Source organism: Squalius cephalus (genome assembly GCF_949319135.1).
Source record: "Squalius cephalus genome assembly, chromosome: 15".
Taxonomy (NCBI): domain Eukaryota; kingdom Metazoa; phylum Chordata; class Actinopteri; order Cypriniformes; family Leuciscidae; genus Squalius; species Squalius cephalus.
The window spans coordinates 2,185,001-2,209,229 of NC_137136.1; the positions used below are offsets into that span (position 1 = coordinate 2,185,001).

The following is a 24,229-nucleotide window of genomic DNA, read 5'->3' on the forward strand; positions in this document are numbered from 1 at the left end:
AATCTTGATCCAAGAAACGGTAAGAAATGCGATTCATGCACAATTTTTTTTCTGCAGTAATTTAAACTACAAAAAAATACATGTCCCTTTAACAAATGCCACAGAGTCTGAAAGAGGACGCATACAGGAGGATCCGTGAGGCAGAGAGCAAAGCACACCATGCTTTGGGGATTTCTGCCCTATATGAATGCAACTCATATTCACAATCTGTTTTCACAGCCGGAGTTGCATGTTGAGACCACACAACGAGTTCACGTCTCCTCGCTGCCCTAACAGCATGTTTCTATTCATCTACCCTGCTTTCTTCTTTTTCTATTTTAATACATTCCACTCCAAAAAAAACGCTGAGATTCTTTTTCATTAAACCCAACACTTAACACCTTAATAGCCCTGGGCAACATAGCACAGAAATTGTTTTGATTGTTATAAATATTCAAAAGATGAAACCATCTGTTTTTAAATTACAGGTACAGCAGCTTTATCATTTTTATAACATGAGCACTTGGGGACTCGGAGGCTTGGAGGAGGGGGTTCGTGGCTTCAACAGAGGACGGTTATAGATAACTTCAGCAATCCCCTTTACAAATGATCCAATGCATCTTGAAGCAAACGTATGGATATGCTCTCAGAAATGAATGCATCAAGAACCATTTTCTTTGTGACTATAAGCTTCTTTAAAGGTTATTTTACATTATTATAGGAACTTACAACTGTTCTCCTTTAACCCTCTGGGGTCTAAGGTGTTTTTGGGGCCCTTGGGATGTTTTGACATGCCCTGACATTTGTGCTTTTTTCAGTTATTTATAAACATGATAATGGCAAAGGTGTAAATTCACTCTATATAGCACAAACAGGGCTACCATAATATGTGAGCAACATGAATGTAGATGTTTGTATTTTTAACGTCATATAGAACTTTAAAATGTTGTCTATGACATAGACCGAAATTAATATGGAGTTTCAAACTATACGTGAAGATCATCATATGGAATTTAAAAAGGCTCTATGACATTGTATGGAACTTAAAAGCATTCTCTTTTGGCATGCTATAAAAGTTAATTGTTTTTCTATGATATCTTTGATGTTTTCAAAAAAGGAATTTAATATGGATCATCATATGGAACTTGATGTCTGCTTATGGCATAATATGGCCATTTAAATTGCACTTCTATGATTTCATATAGGCCTGGTTTCACAGACAGGGTTTAGATTGAGTCGGGATTAGGCCTTAGTTCATTATTATTTTTATAAATGTGCCTTGATGAAACATGATGCATCTTGACACAAAGCAATGGCACTGACATATTTTAAGATATGCTTTCAGGAAAGACGGCTTTTAGTCTGGGAAACAAGGGGATCGAGTTTTAAAAAGTTCACAGATGGCTTCATATGGAACTTTAAAATGTTCTTTATGACGTGGTGAAATTTAAATGGTACTATTTGATATCATGGAGTTTTAGAATTTAACCAGACTATCACATCATGTGGAACTTAAAAATGTTTGCTTATGGCATAGTATGGAAATTTGCTCTATGTTTTCATATGACATTATACAGAATTTAAAGTCCCCCTGTAGTCAATGGTTTTATCCATTAAAATGACACCAAAATGACATATTTAAACGTTTGTTCCTTAATAAATAAAAAAATCCATGTAGAGAATGTAACTCGACACCCTTGCCTCATTTAGTATGCGCGGTTCTATGAATATGCAAATGAGCCCCGCCTCCACTCACTCACTCAGCTCAGAGATCCACTGGTTGACGATCACATGTTGATCTGATTGGTTACAAGGTAGTTTGTGACGTCAGAAACACCAGCGATTTCAAAGCGTGTTTTTGAGACTGTCTTTGGTTCACTGCAGTTTTAAGGAGGAAATACTCAGCAATGCTGTCGACTTATGAATTTACACATGGTTTGTCTTAAAGCATATTAAAAACACCACATAGACACATAAACAACATTAAAAACTTGAGTTTCACCACAGGAGGACTTTAAAAGTGCTATTCTACAACATCATATATAATGCTTGCTTATGGTATAATATGGAAATTTTAATTGTAAAAACATCTAAGTTCCATATGATGTCCTAGGAGAACTATTTTTATGCATTTGGCAGATGCTTTTATCCAAAGCGACTTGCATTGCATTTCAAGGCACATTTTACATTCTTATCAGTTCTTGCTTTCCCTGGGAATCGAACCCATGACCTTAGCGTTGCAAGCGCCAATGCTCTACTGTTTACTTCAGGACAAAAACCCCTTCAGTGCGTCTCCATGAACAGGTGCAGACTTCAGCCAGAAGAGGGTTAACCACATCACTGTGTACAATGAGAAGGACTATTAACCTTTACTGCCAAAGCTCATGCTGCTGCAGAAATGAAAAGTGTATAACGGTCTCCAAGATGAGGAGAAGACCCTCTCCAAACGCACCAGTGGAATATGCATGCAGACGGGAGACATTTGAAGGCCAACCGGCGTTTTAAATGTCACAGCCCTCTTTTAATCGCTGATCTGAAACAACAGTCATGGTGGAAGACAGCGAACCAACAAACTCAGCAACTAACAATAGAGGAGGAACACAATCACACGCGATTTCATGAGTCATCAATGATCACGCTCATATTGAGTACAGTTGACACAGATGTTGTGAGAATCAGCGTTCATTAATCACTCGTCTCACACCGCACATCTCCTGAGCCCCGTACGCCACCACAAACCATGCAGATAAACACCTCAGCGCACCGAGCGCCGGGAGCCATCAACAGGTAATGGGACGAGCCTGTTTAAAAGATAACCATCGAGAGGCCTTATCTGAGCGCCCAGGAAGTCTGTCACGCTGCGATCCACATAAAACATCTATTTGACTTTCCGTCACGGGAGAGTCGCACAGAAATGCGAGGAAGGGAATCATGGTTTGCACTTCCTCCTTACGTGGCATCTTTCAGTCTCCCTGCATTGTGTTGGAGAGGTCTTTTAAACATCTTAATTACAGCTCCTTTTCCCTCCACTCTGTGAGAAAGGGCCCATGTCGAACCTGTAAAGATGGCATTTGATGGCTATTTGCTGCTATGCAACTCCACAGCTGCTCTTTCAGGGCCACGGACACACACACACACACACACACTCTTTTGTGTCGGTCGTCTGAGGGGACACAGGGGTTAAGTTTGATCACGGGAAACATACGACGGCTGACGAGCGGGAGCAAACCTGCCCGAGCAATTCACTTTTGTCCTTTCTTTAGCGTTGCACGACAAATCGGTCTGACGGCGGTCGAATTATATTGAGATGAAAACAAAAGCATTTTGTTTTTTTATCCAGGGCATCTTTAGGCCAAATACACGATGAACTAGGAACAGGTTAGGATGGTCAATTAATCACCCAACAATTAACTAGTCGATTTAGATATTTTTTACCCACAAATTTTACCATGTCCATGAAATTTAGCATGTCCACAAAGTTTTATAAAACTTTTAATAATAATAATAAAAAAATATATATATATAAAAAATAATAATTATTAAAAGTCCTAATACTTTATTAGGACCTCCTAAAAAGTTGCTAAATTTATCCCACAAAAAATAATACTAAAATGAATATCATTATCAATATAAGGAATAATACCATTATTATAATACAATGAAATTTTCACAACTTTTACTTTTAAATGTTTTAGCGCGTTGACTTTGAGAGAAGTTTCTAAATTCATCCCAGCTGACATAAAAATATTACTAACATTAAAATTCACAACATCAATATGATTAAAAAAATGTAATGTTTAATTTAGCGCTCCGCTTAAGAGGGGATTAAATTATTTTTTATAAAAAAAAATTTTTTTTTAAATTGTGTGTTGAACTGAGAAGTTGCTAAATTCATCCAAAATTAATTACATTTTTTTGCTAAATACAAATAAAAAAAACTACAATTTAATTATAATTTAATTAATGTCAATATCAACATCATTATTATAAAATTAAACTAGCACAAGGACGCTTTACAGTAATGATTTCATGACAGTTTAAGTCATGGAAAAGCACACACATTCATGCATAATCATTTTTTCTCCATTGTCATCTCAGTTTCAGCTTCTTGCACAACGAGTCGCATTTAAGTCAAATTAAAAGTACTTCAACTTTGAAAAGGGCAGTTTAAAAACTCAACATCCCACATGAACGGCACTATAAGAAACAAGTCTGGTTGGTGTATGACAGGACCCTTTAATTTACATAAAGCTTCCTTTAAGAATGATTAGCCAACTAGTCCTCCACACAGTTCACCGATTAGACTACACTAACCCGAAACATGCAACACTATTCACAGCCCCCTTCTGCTAACCAGTGGCGTACTTCTCCTCCTGATTCTCCATTCATTAACCTTTTCAAGAGCAGGGATTACCGTTGGAGAATCAAGGAGACACTAATCCTATAAAAGTTGGCGTTCGTTCTTAAATCGGCCTGATCTCTCCAACTCTTCCTGTTCGCCTAAAAGAAAGGTCACCTCTACTAGGTTACCAACCAAAGACGTGCCTAACATGACGAGGCATCCTGGAAACAACAAAAGCAGAAAGCAGAAAATGTGAGCGGACTGTAATTCAGTGTAAGTGCCGGGCCGCTGCTCAGTGGGAATAGCTCACATATGGACTGTAAACAGAGTGATTAGAGAGATGTGGAGCGGCCCAGCCCCTGCGCTGCCTGAACAGCACCCTGGGACTCTTTACACCACACACACACACACACACACACACACACACACCTGCAGGTAGAGAACGGGCTTCCCTGAGATGAAATGCACTACGACTGTGCCAACACACACGAGCTGAAACACCCGTCGTCCCTAAAGCATTTAAACAGCGGCTCTGCTTCTTTAAACAGCAGCAGTTTTAAGGGTGAATCTCATGGAAATGTGTCCGGGTCACATTTCATCCACAAAAATCGAAAATCTTAATTCTTTTTTAAATATAAATTCTCATTACTGTAAAAGTCTGGAATAATAATAATTAAAAGTCTTTATTTATCCCACAAAAAATAATACTATCTAATGAATATCATTATGAATATAAGGAATAATACCAATATTCTAATATTATAAGTCTGGAAGTTTTACGTCTCACTTTTTAAAATAATCCTGATTGTTTTCAAAAGTGATTCTGATGGTATTTTCATTACTGTAAATTTAATTAAAAAGAAAACGCAGTATAAACACGGTAAGAAAATAAGGTAACGCTTTAGATTAGGGTTCAATTCTCACTATTAACTAGTTGCTTATGCATATTATTAGGATATTGTCTGTTTATTAGTACTTATAAAGCACATATTAATGCCTGTTGATGAATAGTTGTAGGAAAAAAAATACTATGAAAGTCAATGGGGTCCAACAACTGTCTGGTTACCGATGTTCTTCAAAATATAATCTTTTGTGTTCGGCAGAAGAAAGAAATTCTTACAGGTTTGAAACAACTTGAGGGCGAGTAAATGATGAGAAAATTTTCATTTTTAATAGAACTATTCCTTTAATCCTACTCAATACCTAAACTTAATTACAGTAGTGAACATTTGAAGTGGATCAAAACCTTTCATCAAAGTTCTACATGCATTTTGAACAATACTCGAACATCTTACGACAACTTTTCTGATCCACTTCAAATGTTGACTACTGTACTTTACTAACTATTAATAAGCATTAATTAGGAGTTTATTGAGACGAAAGTCATGGTTAGTTAATACTGAGAATTGGACCCTAATCTAAAGTGTGACCGAAAATAATCCCACCATGCTTTATAAATTATTTGAACGTTTTGCATTGCAGTAATGAGAATTTAAGCTGCTTAATTGTCATTAAAATAACACAATAATGCAATACAGCGCAAACGAAAATAGGCTTAATTTTCTATAAGCACAATACAATTCTTTCATTGGTTTTTTAAGGTTAGAAATGACACGTTGACAGGTTTTCGTGAGATTCACCCATAACAGTTCACAGCTTGTAATGCATTATCAAGATCATTGTGATTCGCCCATTGTTTAGCCAACAATACTCGCATTCACAACGGCTAGCAACAGCATCAAAATAAAGTGCATTAATCTACAGGCACGACAATGGCTATTGATTTGGATTTCTATGGCAATTCTGTCCATTTCCACTCTATCAAACTCTGGGCATTTGTAAAAGGGACACTTGCAATCTTGGCAACTAGACGTGGAAGGCTCCAGCACCTGTGATAAGGGACATTCTTTTGCCAGAGAGCTCTGGTTCATGTCTTTGAGTAACTCCTTGAGCGCATTTCTTACTGTAGAGTGGGTCCACTGCTCTGGAGGAAGGTCTTCCAGTTTAGGACAACTGCAGGAAGAGATAGAACAAGAGAAAGAGAGATGGAAAGAGTGAAAAAGAGAGAGAGAGAGAGAGAGAGGACAGTGAGCACTGGGCTTTGCTTCTCTGCTGCAAGCGTCCCTCTAAGACAGACAGATTTCATTTGGCGCATGAAGCAGATGCATCTGGAGTCTCTCTCTCTCTCTCTCTCTCTCTCTCTCTCTCTCTCTCTCTCTCTCCTGATTGTTCTGATTAGTTAATTACTTTATACAACACATCTGCTGTATTGATGCATGAATTATACATCAGCTGCATGCGGCGACTATTATTTCACGTTACTTCTACCTTCCTGCCTTGATGTGCTTGCTGAAACAATTTAAGGTGTTTCCAGATAGATTTAGATGCTAGTTGCATTAAAAATGACCAGCATCTAAACACTTTATCCATTTAGACGAGCATTAAATAAAAAAATAAAGAAATGCACGACCAAATCAATGGAGAAAACACAGCTGCATTCAGGGTGTCATTAATGAATGCTTGTTCAATAGGACGCAATAAACGGCAAGCTGCCAAGTAAATATCGCAACACCGATGTTCGACGCCAGCATGCAATGCAAATTAAGGATGAGGAGTGTCATTTCCGCGCCACCAGCGTCTCCAAACGGAACTGCAAAAACAATGACGGGCTTGCAAATGATCCGACAGACAGATGGTGACTTTAACTTAACCGGTGGCATGAGCGATGACCAAAGTCAGACAGGAAAAATGATTTTTGCAATGCTATTTGGTAATGCTAGTGGTGTAGAAATGACACACGACACCTTTAAATACACATCCTTGAATTTAAATGAAGCCTCCCTTGGATTCATCTTTTTTTAAAAAGCGCAATACTGATGGTTTCATAGTTCTTTGAAGTAATTGGATGAGAGGTAGTACTGCTGTAATGTGCAATTAACACATCCATGTTTGCATATAGACACACACACACACACACACACACTTAAAGAAAAGGAGCGATCTGATCCGGCACACCTTAAAGTGCGAGACAGCCACAGAGCCTCTGGAGACACACAGATATACATGGATGTCTACAGAAAGAGGAAGAGGTGTGTCTGTGTGTGCCCACAGCAGTGGCTTGTGGGAAATAAAAAAAAACCCAGCACTGTTTGTGTTGTGGGTACAGTAGATGGGAAACACTGACCTGTGTAGCTGGATTTTCAGCGTGACCACATGGTACACATCCTGCAACATGTCCGCCACTGTGGCGTCGGGTGCATCCGTCACGTAGGAAAGAGGCACGGGGTTCCACTTGCCCACCTGAATCAGCCCTGCGGTGAGGAAACACCATTTACCACAGGCAGACGCTCGCACGACAGCACACAGGAATAAAACACTTTTCTCGGCTCTACTAGAAAGGTTTTCATGCTTAAGACACGAAGGGAAGACGCAGATATTTCCCTGCGGTTTGGCCTCTCATTCATATGAAAACCCTGTTTTTATGACAGAAAACGATTATTTCTAAAAACTCCGGCCAAAGTAGAGATTTCTGATAATGTGTTATTACTGGGAGAAACGGGGTTTTAGGTTCTCAAACGTCACGAAAATGCTTAACGTCATGTGAGCGCCCTATGTTTACAGTTTGTTTGGGCGTATTTATGCGGGTTGATGTAAATTACAACTTTTTTGAAAACGATGTTGTGTGCACGATGTTATTATTGAAAACGAGGAGGGGGGGAATATTCGTTTCTCTAAATACCCGGCTATGTGTAAATGTGGCCTTAATGTTGATTATTTTCCTCATATTCTCCATTGTTGCAGATCCTCTCTTCCCAGTCTGTCAGTAACGCTCTGTTTAGTTCCTGTCTCTATGAAGCCCCGCCTTCTGAAAAGCACACTGTGCTCTGATTGGTCGGCTGGAGCAGTGTGTTGTGATTGGTCGAGCGCTTCGAGTGTGTTTGGGAAATGTCCCGCCCCTTACCATAACCACCAGTTTAACACACTACTAACTAACTCAACCAGGCCCCGCCCCTTTATTCTGCATATTAATTATTTAAATGAGGAATATTGTGACGTGTTCGTTCCCGAAAGAAACTCAAGACTACAATGGAGGCGTTTCAGGAGTTCAGAAACACTGATATAGAGAAGAACTGGAGATTTTTCATGCTCAAACAGCAACATTACACACTAAAGAAAGAGCACCTATTATACTTTTTTGCACGTTCATCTTTAAGTAAAAAAAAAATAATAATAATGTGGCAATTATGGTACTTTGATGTGTCATTTAATAACCATATTCAACATAACACACTTAAAAAAAATACCATGTTATTACCATTATAGTACCATTATGTCTTAACCTCAAAACCTAGTAAGCTGACAATACACAGGCAATCTTCTTTATGCGGTAAGCATCACATACATCTTTTGTGGACAACACAATCCCATAATACACTGCAACAACATTAATTAAAAAATCTAGACAAGACGGAAGGTGAAGTGAGAGAAATGTTGGTATATTTTTGCATACTATTTTTACCATTCAAAGGTTTGTGGTCGGGGTTTAAATGTTTTTGTGCTCAGCAAGGCTTCATTTATTTGATCAAAAACACAGTAATATTGTGAAATATTATTACAATTTAAAATAGCTGTTTTCTATGTGAATATATAGTAAAGTGTAATATAATTCCTGTGATCAAAGCTGAAAGCTTTTTTTCAGGATTATTTGATAAACCGAAAGTTCAAAAGAACTGCATCACTTTTAATCAATTTAATAATAAAAAAAATCATTTCTTTTGAACACTAGTTCTGAGCATCATGTTGTGAACTTAGCAATGTTATAATGCCAAACTCTCACCATATTTTAGAAAAGTGCTTTCGAAATGTTATTTTTTTATGATAATACCATGATACTTTTTTTAGTATAGGCTAAAAGAAAGGCTTTCACCCTTTAAAAAAAACATTTCTCGACCACATGTTGTCTTTCGACTGGCACTAAATGAAAAAAAAAAAAAAAAAAGATCCAGAAGATCCAACGAAAAAAGAAATTATGATGGACAGCCTGCAATAAATTACAGGCTGAAGGCTCCAGCTCTTAAAATAGCCCCCAACTCCATAAAGCGAGCAATTAGAAACCGCAGGCCCACCTCCACACTCGCTCCCATTGAGAAAAGTGTGATTATAGAGAGCAGGAGGTGCACCTGTGTGTTCCTCTACCCACAACCCCCCTGACCTCGGCATCAGGTCAGCCCGAGAAAACCCAGAACGGAGCCAACAAATCACTCCAAAAATATCTCTGTTTAGCCTCCAAAAATATCCGAGCATCTGCCCGGCGTTCGATGACTCACGGTTCTGATCTAAATGCATGAAAAAGAAAAAAATCACGTGCATGTTCTGGAGACGTCGGTGTAGTGAATGCATTGGTGTTTTGGAGTGTGAAAGCATGCCGTACCTTTAGCCTGAGCAGCCGAACTGTGCGAGTAGCCCAGGGAGAGCAGGGCCATCTCGATCAGCTGGTTGAAGAGCATGTCCTTCCTCACCAGAACGAACTCAGCGTGTTCCTCTTTACTGTCGAACTCGATGGGGCTCTCGTAGTGCTCCACCACACAAAACACTGGCAGCATGTTACCTACAGACACAAGAGCACGCTTTACACTTCAGCCTCGCGGAGAGAGAGCTGCTGAAACGCCACACGTTATTACCGGCAGTGCTGTTTGTGCTGCACATCCAGCCAAAAATGCAAATGCAAATTATAAACCAGCTAAAAATAAAGTTTGCATTTGCTCAAGGAAGATGCCAAGTTGTTGCTAGAGAGTTCTGGGTGGCATTTGCTTTAAAAAAAAAAAACCCTAACCCTAAGCATGAGCAATAGTGCCTAACCTCTAATTATCAATTGATTATAATCCGCTGTAATGGTGTTAAAATAAAGCAGCATTGTAACATGCATAATAAGATCAGAACGCAGAGCGAGAGGAGATGCCGTCAACGAAACAGCTCTGCTATTTAAACGTGTTAGCGCACTGAAAGGTTAGGGCTCATCGTGGGTTTAGCGCTTTATTTATTGTTAAGGTGCTCAAATCGCATTAGAATACTTCTTCAGGCAGATCCCAGAAGCCTTCCCATGATGCACTGTACGCGCCGGCTCCCAATGCTCCCTATCCTCCTTATTCCTGACGAGCTCACTGCGTTTTTAATTATGGGTGGCACTTCCGGTTTGGGGAACTTCCATTCAAAAACACTGAAATTAATCATTCCAAATCATAAGGTTGCCCTACAAATAAAGCAGATCCTCAACGAGCTATCAGATTTCTTTCAGGTTTTATTTAAGAATAACGTAACACTTGGTATTTTAACGTGACATGTTATAACAAAGAATATCTATGGCAAGAGCTCTTTTCAGTCGCTGCTTTCTTTTCCTCGTGATTATTTTCTTTTTTCCTTTTGCATTCCGCTGTAATATTATGATGTCAACATATCCTGCACATTTGTGGTCTGTTCTCCCGATTTAATTTTACGATATATGCCATTAATAATTCACTGGAATGCACGAAGAATCTCTCTCCCCAAAATCCTCACGTCTCTTTCCAGGTCTGTTTTCACAGGTAAATGCAATTTATAATCTGTCAAAATGACTGAAATCACTTTGAAATAGTATCACGCAATGCTGAAGTAAATAAAAAATTAAATAAATTATTAAAGCAACTTATGTGATATTTAACCGTCTGTGGAAAGATTCCCACTTTTGGGGTTATTCAAGGTCTGTTGAAAGTAGCTTACTGATGCTTTTACACTTTTTAAATGTCCTTTTAATGTTCAATGGTTGCAGGGTGAGTAATATAATGCGATCTCATTGTACACAGTTCAAAAATATATATTATTGGGTCCATAGAGCGAGTCTTTCACTGATTGTGTACAGCTTAACGGAAGTTACACCCATAATTCGCGCAAAGCGTCGTGGGCCGCAGGAATAATGTGGACAGCCTTGAGGTTTACGAGTCTGTGTAAACACGCGCCGCTATCAGGGAAACAACGAAGAATCTCCGTCCAAAGCTGTCATGTGTTCGGGTTTACTGTGCAAATATCACATAATACCAGCCAGCTGCAACACTCCGGTGATGAAATTTCAGGAACTTCATGATCTCTTGGACTCAGGATCTTTATTTTTACAGGGTTTAACACAGGCTGGGGGGGATATCAACGACTTCTATCCGGGGCAATCGTAATAAATCATATCTCTGCTCCTCACGGTCGCAGTTTCCAAAGAATGCGACCGTTTTCAGGAAAACAATCAATAAATAGGGGTATAATCATAAGCAGATGCCAGGGAATGTGCTGAATCGAAGCTTTTCCATTTTTAATAGATAAAGATCTAACAATAAAGACTGCTGTGTCGGTTCATTTCGGGATCAATACACGCTTTGTTCCCAGAGAGCTGAGAAAAGCCCATGGTAAATATTATTCAGCTAAAACAATGAATACAGTAGCTACCAAAGTTCAGCAGGCACTCAGCAAAAGTTCACTATTTCCCATAAATAATAATAACGGTTGTCCAGAGAGCTGTAGAACATAGCAGAGGAACATGAACTAACACTAAATGTGTTATAACTACAATATCTCCCCTTTAATTGTACACAGCAAGTGTGTGTGTGTGTGTGTGTGTGTGTGTGTGTGTGTGTGTTTGTGTGTGTATATATATATATATATATATATATATATATATAGTTCAGATGCAAAAGCCTCTAAGTGCCATTTGAAATTTTCTTATAGAATGATAATTTTTTATCAAGCTCGTATATTTAAGTTCAATAATGTCACTTAAATGGCAATGTAAATGACCTATTAATTGTAATTTAAGTGAAATTACTGAACTTAAATATACAAGCTTAATAAAAATGATCATTCTAGAAGAAAATTTCAGATGACACTTAGAGGCTTTTGCATCTGAACTATATATATATATATATATATATATATATATATATATATATATATATATATATATATATATATATATATATATATATATACACACACACACACACACACACACCCATACATATACACATATATGCATGCATGTATATACACATAGCAAAATGAAGCATCAAAATCGCCAAAAAAAAATAAAATAAAAAAATAAATAAAAAAAATCAAGATTTAATTTACAAAGAATTTCAATTAGAAAAGATTTAATCTGACATAATCAAACAGTGACTGCTTTCTGAAAATGAATGCAAATATGCTTACGGTTAGTGCTAAACATATCCTCAGAAATGTCGCTGGCGATACGTAAAAAAGAAACGCAATCTACTTTGCATCATGCAGGGGTTTTGGTCCTGACCATCAGTGGCCACAACTACAACAGGTTTCTGAGCGATGAGCTCCACCCATCGTGAAACATCATTGGTCCAAATGACCTATTCTCATAACTGTGCATTAAATATCACATTTGGGTGGACAGACGAATCGCTTCTCACTGGAATGTAGGGGTGGAACGATATATTGTGTCACTGTATATCGCAATACAAAAATACAACAATATGTATCGTAGTGATAATATAGTTTTCAGAGTTTTAGTGTCAGTATTACATTAAATTACTATTGTTGAATATAATGTATAATAATGCAATGGGGGAATATTTGTGGGTCCTGATAATGCCAAATGTCTGATGTTTCCTTTAAAAATGTCTTACATTATTTTAAATATATCTAGTCTGTGAAAGAGATCAAGCATATTCGTCTAAAATAATTCTCCATTTCAGCTTCAGAATCATGAATATTGTTATTCTGGTGTCTCTATTGTCCTGTGCTTTGGGTTTCAGCACCAAATCCAAGCCTATTCATTCCAAATTTAGCATTTTAATCAACAGTTCATTTTTTGTTAACCTTTTATCATATGTCTTGGAGTATCGCAATAATATCGTATCGTGAGTTCAGTATCGTGATATGTATCGAATCGTGACATGAGGGCATCGTTACACCCCTACTGGAATAATTTGGAGTTTAAATACTAGAGTTTTAGTGTCAGTATTACATTAAACTACTATATATATAATGTTGAATATAATGTATAATAATGCAATGGGGGAATATTTGTGGGTCCTGATGATGCCAAATGTCTGATGTTACCAGTAAAAGTGGCCGACATTATTATAAATATATCTAGTCTGTGAAAGAGTGCAAGAATATTCGTCTAAAATAATTCTGAAGCTTCAGAATCATGAATATTTGTATTCTTTTGTCAATATTGTCCTGTGCTTTGGGTTTCAGCACCAAGTCCAAGACTATTCATTTACAACCACAATGTAACACCAAATTTAGTTTTTTAATCACCAGTACATTTTTTGTTAACCTTTTATCATATGTCTTGGAGTATCGCAATAATATCGTATCGTGATACTTATCGAATCGTGACATGAGGGCATCGTTACACCCCTACTGGAATAATTTGGAGTTTAAATACTAGTTTTAGTGTCAGTATTACATTAAACTACTATATATAATGTTGAATATAATGTATAATAATGCAATGGGGGAATATTTGTGAGTCCTGATAATGCCAAATGTTTGATGTTTCCAGTAAAAAGTGGCCTACATTATTATAAATATATCTAGTCAGTGACAGAATTATCTTAGACGAATACTGTTTTCAGAATCATGAATAGTGTTATTCTGGTCTCTATTGTCCTGTGCGTTGGGTTTCAGCACCAAATCCAAGCCTATTCATTCCACACCCACAATGTAAAACATAATTTAGCATTTTAATCACCAGTACATTTTTTGTTAACCTTTTATCACATGTCTAATATCGCATCGTGATGCGTATCGAAAGGGTATCGTTGCACCCCTACTGGAATGGCGTCCCAGCGGTAAGAAAACGCCAGCTCACCCCTCTTGTGGCAGGCCTTCAGGTGATGTCCGGGGGGTTTGAAGGGCACGCCGGTGAGTTTAGCTCCAGTGCTGCCGAGACGGGACCGGCCCAGAGGACTTCCGTTCTGTTCCAGACGGGCCAGTTTGGCTGGAGGAGCCTTGGAGTCGTTCAGACTGTTGACCATCTCACAGTTCTCCTTCCCCAGGCATGTTTCGCTGAGATGCTCCATGGTCCTCAGCTCCACTGCGCACTGTCACCTGAAGAAGAAAATAAAAGCAAACAGAGCCGTGACGTTATAGGACGCTCATAAACTTTTACTTCCATGCAGTAAACAGTTCTAAAGATTACTGAACCATAGAAAAAGAGAAGAAATTGCTACATAAACAGTGTCTCTTCCATGTACTGAAATGTCAAATCAAGCCTAATGTTACATGGCATTTACAATGTTTCATGCAACGATCATATTCCCATTCTTAAGAGCATGTATTATGTATGTCTAACCCACTGCAGAATCCCATGTGAAGAGCAAAGCAAGCTAGTTTTTGTACAGTCGCATTAATGAGTCCACTTCAGCGATCAGCGCACCGTACAGCGAACAAGAGGAACGGGCTGTGAAATATTTAGCGGATCAGATCTGTTAGTTGAAAAGCTGACGGCTCTAAAATACAAGTGCAAGACACACTTCTTCATGTAAAATACAGTGGGACGGATTTTGGTCCTGTTTGAGTTTAATGATCCCCCCCCCAAAAAAAAAAAAAAAAATCAAAAAATCAAAAAAAAAAAAAAAGTTTTTCTAAAATGTCTATACAAGATTATAAGTAAAAAGGACGTGCACCTTGTCTCAACACTGCATTCACAGTCAGCATGACAGACGGGGTTAGATTTCATCAAACAGGCCAAACAAGACATCAGACATGCAACAATGAATTCCACAGCACAGATGAACTCGCGTGACTTCACGTAAAAACCAATATAACAGGTATAGAGGATTTAAAAAGATGAACTCTGTGCACTTTTATGTTCAATTTAATGCTCATTTCATAAGAAGTGAAAAAGAAAACCTTACATATCAATGCAAACACTCTAATAGTAAAAATATTTTTACTTCTCCTCAACCTTAAAATGACTTGTATTACTGTAACCTAATGCAGATTGTCATATAATTCTGCATTTCATTAATCTAGATAATGTGCATGTTACATTATATGTTTATAACGCAATGAAATTCTCTAAAAAAAAAATAGATACTGTATATATATATATATATATATATATATATATTTTTTTTTTGTAGACTTAAAAGAACGACACATACTTTAAATAATTCCACAAAACAAAGAAATGAGAAGAAATCAAGCAGCTTCACTCACCACTTTAAGACGAGCATATAAAGAGCTGTGGATGAACAGCGACTTCAAGTTTTGGCAGGAGGAGCACAAACTTCACTCGAATATCAGCTTTATGTCAGCTATTCTATACTAAAACATTCAAAACTTCCAGATCGTCCACACCACAATACCTAATGTCATATGCCAAGTCATGAATTACAGCGGATAATACATTTAGAACCATACATACATTGCGCTTCGCAAAGTACTTTAATATGTGATCAAATCTTTTTTCTTTTTTTTTTAAAAACGTAGATGCATCAATCCTAAATGCAACGATCTCCGGTAAGTCTATTGAGTTCAGTAGAGTTTACCATCACATCCACCATCCGTTCTGTGCGCAAAATAACGCAAAAAAATAAAAGTAAGCATCGGCGTTCCCTACACATCCCACTGAGCTTGAACAATGCGAGGCTGTAGGATCAGAAGCTCGTCTCCTCTCAGGATCATCTGGCCGAACAACAGCACGAAGACATCGAGTCTCATCTCGACACATGCGGACCCGAAGCGGCTCTAAAAGTGCGCGATACACTCGAGCGTCGAATGAAACATCAGAGCACGAGAAGATTCCTGACGCGCGTCAACGCTACATTGTATCTTCCGCTTGTTACATTAGTAACATTCGCGCTCGGTCCTTTTCTTTCTGTTTCCCTTCTCTCTCTCTCTCTCTGTGTGTGTGTGTCTCTCTCTTTCTCTCTCTCGCTCTCTCTCTCTCTCTCTGGCCCATTAAATTATGAGTTGCATCGGCTCATCCCTCCCTCTCCGCGCGCCTGCCGCTTCTCCTCATCCCTAAAGCTCCTAAACGACGCGATTGAAGACTGCTTTCGGGAGCTCTCGCTGTCCTGGAGGATGAAGGCGAAAATAAAGTAAAAGTGCCGGAGAACGAGGATGATGATGATGATGATGATGGTGATGGTGGATTTCCGCCTGCTCGCGCGCAGGAATTTTTAATCAGCTTGATTAGAGTGAGGCGGTTCTGCATTTATTACTGAATAACACACATCTACACACACATCCTGTACACACACACACATACAGGATGCACATTCATTTCTGCATGACACAATAAAATCAGTTTGCATTTTTTTTTTTTTGTTACAAAATAAACGATCTTTGTTTGTGCACAATGTTGATTTTTATCCCGATGTGTGTGTGTGTGTGTTGTTGATCAGCTGAATCGGAGGTAGAAGGCAAACGCGAATGATCATATGAACGAGTCTGATGATATTATAGCAGATTTTCTGTTTTTAAAAGTTGCAAAAGAGCCTCAAGAGTACAATATTTCTTATAGCAAAAGGACACGCCATCTGTCAGTGATGCTGGAGCATGACACACACGCGCGCGCACGCGCGCACACAGACACTAACACACACACACACACACACACACACACGTGTGCAGGTGACAGCAAACGTACAACCATGAACACACACACACACAGAGAGAGAGAGAGAGAGAGATAAAGCGAGAGATAGAGAGAGATCTAGTTTTTGTAAATATAAGCAAAATAAATAAAAAAGTTTACAAAGTGATAATTTTGAGGAGAATGTGCAGTAAAATAATAAGTGCAGATTATATCTGATCAAACTTATAAAATGACTAAAAATTTCAAGCATTATTAATTATTAATAAAAAGTCTTAAAATAATTCTGTTTACATCAAAACAAGAATAAAATCATTCTCAATCTTTTTTGACTTTCAAAAAACATGCCCATAAAAGACAATAACTTGCAGAGGCATTTTTTTTCCCAGCCACACTGAACTTGTGTTTTCATAAATAAAAAACACAAAGATGTATAAAGACAACAGTCAGGCAGATTTATGTGCGAGGGTCAAAGGTCGTTTGGAAATGATTTTCAAAGATCTGAACTTGCTGTTGTGGACACCATGTACTGGATAAATAATGAAATATTCCCAGTACAGGAGTAAGACCAATCCAGAGGGAGTCCTCTGGAGTATTTAGGCTAATTATTTAATTGTTAAAAAAAATGACCACATTTATATTTATCTAACATGGATACTTTGTTTCTGCTACTGTATGTTACTGTAATGCCAAGTGAGATTGAAATATACTGTTTATTCCTTTGGTTTAAAAGTAACCAAGCGCATTCCTACGCCAGAATCAACAATCATAATGACTAATCGGCCTAATTATTAATGACAGTGAAGACAGTAAAGGTTTTAGGGTGAGCGACATGTGTAGACATGAAACTAAAGGTGATAAAGCTATATGAAATCAGAAGAGCAGAACTAGATCATGAAGTCTCACTGTTGCTAAAAACAGGAAACGTAAAAGAGCGATGGCCCAAAAAAGGTGGATGCATTCGCAACACATATCACACATTCATCACACGAGTAAATGATTTCGTTAACGTTTTTTTTAAGTTACCTTTGAGTGCATATCAATGCATCTGGTATGTCACAGCGCTGAACACATTTCCGGCACTGAAGTGAGTTTGCCGAGAGCTTGTTTTTGCTGTCTTTAGTCCTTGTGAAACACAATGTACAGCGATACGCTCAGATTAGGCCAAAGCTAATACGACCAGTCAAAACCAGTTCATCACGGTTCATTCAGTAGATTCACATTCAGACAAAAAGCAAAAATATGCAATTGAGGCTATTTTCTAAAACGATGCACAATATTCTATACAGTAACATTATTTCCACCTGATTTTTAAGTTGATTAGAAATAAATAAAAATGTGTTTCACGGCTTTATCTCTGCTCCCACAATCCATCAGCGGCTCACAAAGGGATTGTGCAGTCGCACGGTTCTGCTTTTATTTGCAGCCGAACGAACGGAGGAACGAACGCGGTGCAAGCGGAGCGTGGCGGCCATGTTGACGTCTCCTCTGCTCTCGTACAAGAGCATCACACAATCTCTGCCGGCCTCGCCAGGAGGGTCCTGATGCTGCCAACAGGTGCGCACACTGCCAAGAGCCCTGGCACACACACACACACACACACCAACCCTGACATACAGGAGGGCATGCAGATCCACAGAGCAGAAATGATTTGATCAACTGTGGTTCTAATTCAGCTCTCGCCTATTTAAAGAAGGGTAAACACAATTGAAGAGTTTAAAATGCCAACATGCTCAGGGCAAACTTATAAAAATTAATGCACAATGTACAATTAAAAAAAGCAATGTACAAACAGCAATGCAAAAAAAAAAAAAAAATGGTGTAAACTATTGTTTTGGTCATAATAATATAAATAAACTGTTTTATCTAAGATTTCCTCATTTGAAACGCTCAGTTCATATGCCATCAGATGAAATATTTGGTCATATAAATCACTTTTTTTTTGCAAAAAATAAACTGGAAATAAAAAGCAATTCATAACTTTGAAAACCCTGAGGATTTCAACTTTTTTCCCCCCATTTCATAGCATACTAAATATGTTGCATTGTTTATTAGCCTTTTTCCATTTATCCTGGAATAGCGACAAAGTGTACATCCGAAGTTCTAAACCCATTATGACAGCAAGACAGTTCTCTATGGCTGTTTATCACTCGGCACATTTCACCAGCGCTGTCCTGAACGCTCGCTCGCGTAGGTGTTGTTTAGTCTATGTGCTTGCCACTTCCGCAATGTTAAATGTGCATTAACAAGATTATTTGAGGTAGTGTTATAAATCAGAGCCAAGAGCATCTCGGCAGTTTGATAACACACACAGCATGGGGTAAGTCATCAGTGCCCACCACACACTGAACACACACACACTCATCAATGCGCAGGCGAATGGGCAGTACACAAATCTACATTAAAACACACATTTCCTGGAAACACCAAAACCTGGAACTCATTACAGTCTCCAAATATTGCTTGATGGCACATTTCAGACTCATGTTACTCATGCATGTTAATACAGTAGTTTGTAGTTGACTGTGCATGACTCACATGACTTTAAATTATAATAATAATAATAATAAATAGCAGACTTATTAGTCACGTCCATAACTTTACGTGTTTAATAGCTTTACAAGAACACTACGCTTGGGTTGTTTGAACCCATGTTTGGATCAGATATGGACAAACCCAACCAGTGGGTTTAAAAGTTGAATTTAAAAATGTAAATGAATATTTGACCCAGACATGGGTTAAAAACAGCTCAGAGTTTTTTTCTTACAGTGCACACTGTAAAAGTCCCCCTGTGGCTTCCTTGCACCTGTCAGATAAAGAGCGACAGACTGATCAGTGAAAGCGTGCGAGAGCTTTTGTGGGATCCTGAAGTCCGGCCGCAGACGACAACAAAAAGATCCCGCTCTTTCAGACTCCCGACGGAATCCGTATCAATTATTTAAAAACAATTACTCCCTCCACGCGCACAAGAGAGGCTCTTTATCGGCTTGTTTATTCCATGCTTTTATCGAATTATAAAACAAATCCTTCATCTAGCAATCAAGTGAGATCAGTTTCAAGGCCTGGGAAATGAGTTTTCTGTCACTGCAGTGGGCCAGCATCACATGACACAACAATTAGCCTTCTAATTTCTGCCTCGTGGATTGCAACGTATCAACAATTAATAAAGTTAAAGCGCCGGGGAGGGGAGAAGTGGCTGTGAAGCTCTTTGTCCAGGCGCAACTGAGATGCAATGCTTGAGCCCACGCAGAACTTTCAGCAGAATTGCAACGCCCGTCATTCACAAAGTTCTCTGGCTCGTTTTACTATGCTTTCAGTCATCAACACCAGTGCCGTTTAACACACACTTCTGCCCTAAAAACAGAGCATTAAATGCAGCAGATTGAATGCAGCAAAAGTTTAGTAATAAGTGCATATAAGAGTTTTGTGGTGTGAAAGGTCATGAGGTTCAACACACACACACACACACACACAGAGGGATGTGCACCTGAACTTTAACTGCATTAAAGAAAACGCAAACTTCAACTGCATCAGAGGCCTGATGACAAAAGGCAGGATTTGCAGCGTTTTATCAATATACCTCTTCCCTCTCTGTTTAGTGTGTGTGTGTGTGTGTGTGTGCACGACCAATCAAAAGCAACAAATGAAAAGCCCTTGCTTCTTTTCAGTCTTACTACACTGCAAAGGCAAAGATTTGTATGGCGTTAATCTGCGTCCCACCAAATCTCTATAAGTGCATGTGTGTGTGTGTGTGTGCACTGTAGAAGAGAGTATCTTCTTTAATTGTTTCTTGCGAGTATGTGGGTGGGTATTAAAACCCTGATCTTTTGCAGTATGTGCATTCCTCTGATACATACTGCTGTCTTTGTGTCGCTTTACCAGAACAAAGGATTCGAGAAAACCTACACAGATCGGATAACGACAAGCATAGAAAGAGCAGACAATAACATCAGATCAAAACATATGGAGAGTCTAAATTTAGGTTCTGCGAAATTTTAAAAGGTGGCTCCGAGTGCGTATTTCAAATTGTATTAGTGATGCTTCTGCGGAGAATGATAATATTGCTCTTCTGATTTTACACGAATGTCATTTAGCCCGAGCATGACCAAATCAACATGACGCACTTTTGACGCTTTGTCCTCTGAAAAGATCCGGCGACGATTCTCAAAACCAGATAAAAGCAAGCAAATACATCAAATTAAAAAAAAAAAAAAAAAAAAAAAAAAAAAAGAGTTAGCGCTTGAGGAATTAAACACAAGATGATTTTTAGCACAACCGTCAAATCGCGCCTGATATATGCAAATGATCTTTTAGTTTTAAAAGCTAAATTATCTGTCTGCTTGACTCAGAGCTCAAGCATGCACAAACAATCCTTAATTTTTCCTTTCTTCTTTTCTTTTTTCTTTCACAAACTGGTTTGAGCTTGTCATCAAAAGTCTCTGATTCATTGTTACCTTTCCTAACTATTAGAAATCATAACAGCTCTTTTCCACAGAGGGTGGAATCTCCGAGCAGCCACATATTAAAAAACGAGACAGACCTCTTATTTGCTGGCGACAGTCTAATAAATGCATACGCTGGCAGCTAAACAGGTATTTACCGTGCTCTAACCACAAGTATAATTCTTCTCTTTGCTGAGCTGTTATTTCACCCTAGCGTTCATTACCGCCGCGGTTAAGACGATTAATGCTCTTGACTTCACTGCGAGAATCAGACAGACCAACCAAGAAGTTCTCCGTCCGTCCGGGAGGAGAGGAATCCTCTCTTTTAGACGCAGGCAGGAGACGGAAAGCTTGATTGCTGTCACTTACAACAGGACAAATCATGCGAGACGGAGTGGAAATAATTCATCAAGGACGAGTTGCCTTGATTATCCTCTCAGGTGATGCTGAAAATAACCGATGCGGCGTGCCGGATAATTGGTCTCGAAGGGTCGGGAGGGCGAGCGGTGTGTGTGTGTGTGTGTCTCTGAGATGCACCTTTGGTCACCGGCATGCTCTCGGGTTCAGAGAGCGCTTTCAACACTCTTTGTTCTCCGAGTCTTTGGACTCGGACAAATTGCAGGTCATTTACAACATGATATTGCGACTCTGACATCCTGTTGCGTTCAGGGCCTAACCGGTGTGTGTTAAACACACATCTGCATGTTGCCACCTCTGTTACTTAGAGTCCGTCCGAGCGTGCCAAACGATGCAGAGATTTGGGACACAGATACGAATCGAGGCTCGCTTATCATATCAGGGAGAGTATCTCAACAACAGCCAGCCGTGGAAATGGGGTTAGGTGATGCCAATAAAAGTGCTTAACAACTTTCAGGTCGTGATCAAGAGGGCCCACACGGTTTCACATCGGCAGACTGTACTTCTCAATGTGACACCATCCACGAGATGTAAGAATGAAACAAGTGTGAAAAACCTGCATAATCGCAGTGACTTTGATGTCGAACAGCACTTACAAGAAGCAAACCTGACGCTGGCAGGAAGAGCTCTCACGAGCTCTGTTCTCAGAAACACTGACCAGATCAACCACACTAATTCTACCCCAGATAAATAGAGTAATCTCAAGAAGAATAACCTCGTTTTCACCACACTGACCTCCTAATGAGGGATCAGATAAACCCTGCACTACAAAAGTGTGTAATATTTCAGTTTAACTCCATACAGTCCGTATTATCATCACGGTTTTATTTCCTGCGTTAATTACACGCACATCGTTTTGCACTGCAATAATCTCGTTTTCACAAATAGAGTTTGTGGACGCCGGCACCTTTCCCACGAGTAACTGTGGTGAACGTCTTCACGAGATCATGCACTTCCTAAAGCTGCTCTTCATCAACACAGCATAATAATAATAATGCATGCATGCTTGCCACTCATAACCAGAACAGTAATGTACATACATTTAAATGCAAAAGCACTTTGTAACATAATTTATTCTATCACACCCCATATAATTGCCAATTACGAGCAGCAGATATGAATTTAAAAGCACATTTTATTTGATTTTTTCAGAGCCTAAATACAAGCAATTCGGGTCAAAAATAAGTGGAAATGCATTAATCTCAGTCGTGAATAATTATTTTAGTGCTAAGCTCCTGAACACACAATGATCTGCTTGTGTCTTTTATACTGACAGATATAGACAAACATGCATTCAATGCTGGCATTTGACTTTTAACTTCATATGATAAATATATATATTTTTGTTTTTACAAATATTGTGCATCTGAATCTTAACTCCATGTAAACACTTCTCATGTTTGCATCTGAAACAGGGTCCTGACCACTGCACTGTCCTAGAAAAACTGCGATATAAAGTTCTACATCACACCAGCTTGCAGAAAACAGAAATCAGTGTGAAGCGATTCTCTGCAGGCTGAGAGTCAGTTTTATTTAGAAGCATTTAGTCGTATTAGTCATTTCATCTTATTTAGGAGCATGTCTGTCTCTTGACTCCATAAAATGGGATTTGTTTCTCCTTTTTTTCCTATTTAGATCTTGTGCACATGAATGCATATAAATGCAATCCTGACCAGCGGATTGTGTTTAAAACACTCTTATAATCTGGAGTTGTGTGGTTATAAATCATCAAGACACTATAAAAAAAAAAAAAAAAGAACTTCTGCCAAAAAAAAAATCTACATTTAGAGATGTATATAAAAACGGCTGGATATCACTGAAACCCGAAAGTGTGAATGAATGATTTTCCTTCTTTCGTTATCAATTCTTTATCGTGCAATCCATTGATAAGAGAGGGCAGCAAACAGATCTGACTGTTCGTGAAATATACAGCAGCTTTGCGTTCGGAGCAGATGCTCACACACACCGAGAGAGAGAGAGAGAGAAAGGAAATACTACAATACCTTAGAGAAGTTAGCAATCTCCTCGAATGCTCTCGTTTTCCATCCAAAAGTTGAGAAGGCTCGTTTAACTTGGTCCGGGCGTTGAGAGATCCACAGCTCTGCTCGCGGATGGAGATGGAGGTGTCCCTGCGCGTACCGCTGGAGTTGGGAGCGCACGGACTGCGCGTAACGTGGGCTGCGGTGCGGGATAGAAGCGCGAGGGAAGGGGGAGGGTTCGAGCTCGAGGAGAGGGGTGTCAGGTAAACGAACCGCCCCTCCCCGTCGACATAAGACGATCTGCCAGCTGTGGCGCACCGCGTCTTCTTGCCCCACTTTGATTTTTGGAGCGGCGCGTCTCCGTGCGCGCTCTCCAGGGACTCATCCACTTTCACACTCAGCCATTCTCATATTTACACACCACATGTTAAAATTGTCAGGCAGGGGGACTGTATAAAATTATTTAAAA

General features: G+C 38.9%; 1 protein-coding gene across 8 annotated transcripts in view; it reads right to left on the bottom strand.

Annotated features, from left to right (window-relative positions):
- satb1b (SATB homeobox 1b) overlaps window positions 1–24,229 on the bottom strand; it is a 99,287-nt gene that overhangs the window by 43,463 nt on the left and 31,595 nt on the right. For 2 of the 8 annotated variants that reach the window (XM_079894360.1, XM_079894355.1), the window contains exons 1-5: window positions 15,542–16,568; window positions 14,190–14,428; window positions 9,753–9,929; window positions 7,506–7,632; window positions 6,211–6,334 (exon numbers count right to left, since the gene is read on the bottom strand). In XM_079894360.1, coding sequence (XP_079750486.1) covers window positions 6,211–6,334; window positions 7,506–7,632; window positions 9,753–9,929; window positions 14,190–14,400 — 639 coding nt within the window. In that variant the 5' untranslated portion in view covers window positions 14,401–14,428; window positions 15,542–16,568. Of the gene's footprint in view, window positions 1–6,210; window positions 6,335–7,505; window positions 7,633–9,752; window positions 9,930–14,189; window positions 14,429–15,541; window positions 16,569–23,784; window positions 24,105–24,229 lie in introns of those variants that run through there. The other 6 variants (XM_079894362.1, XM_079894356.1, XM_079894359.1 and 3 more) reach the window with 6 other exon arrangements.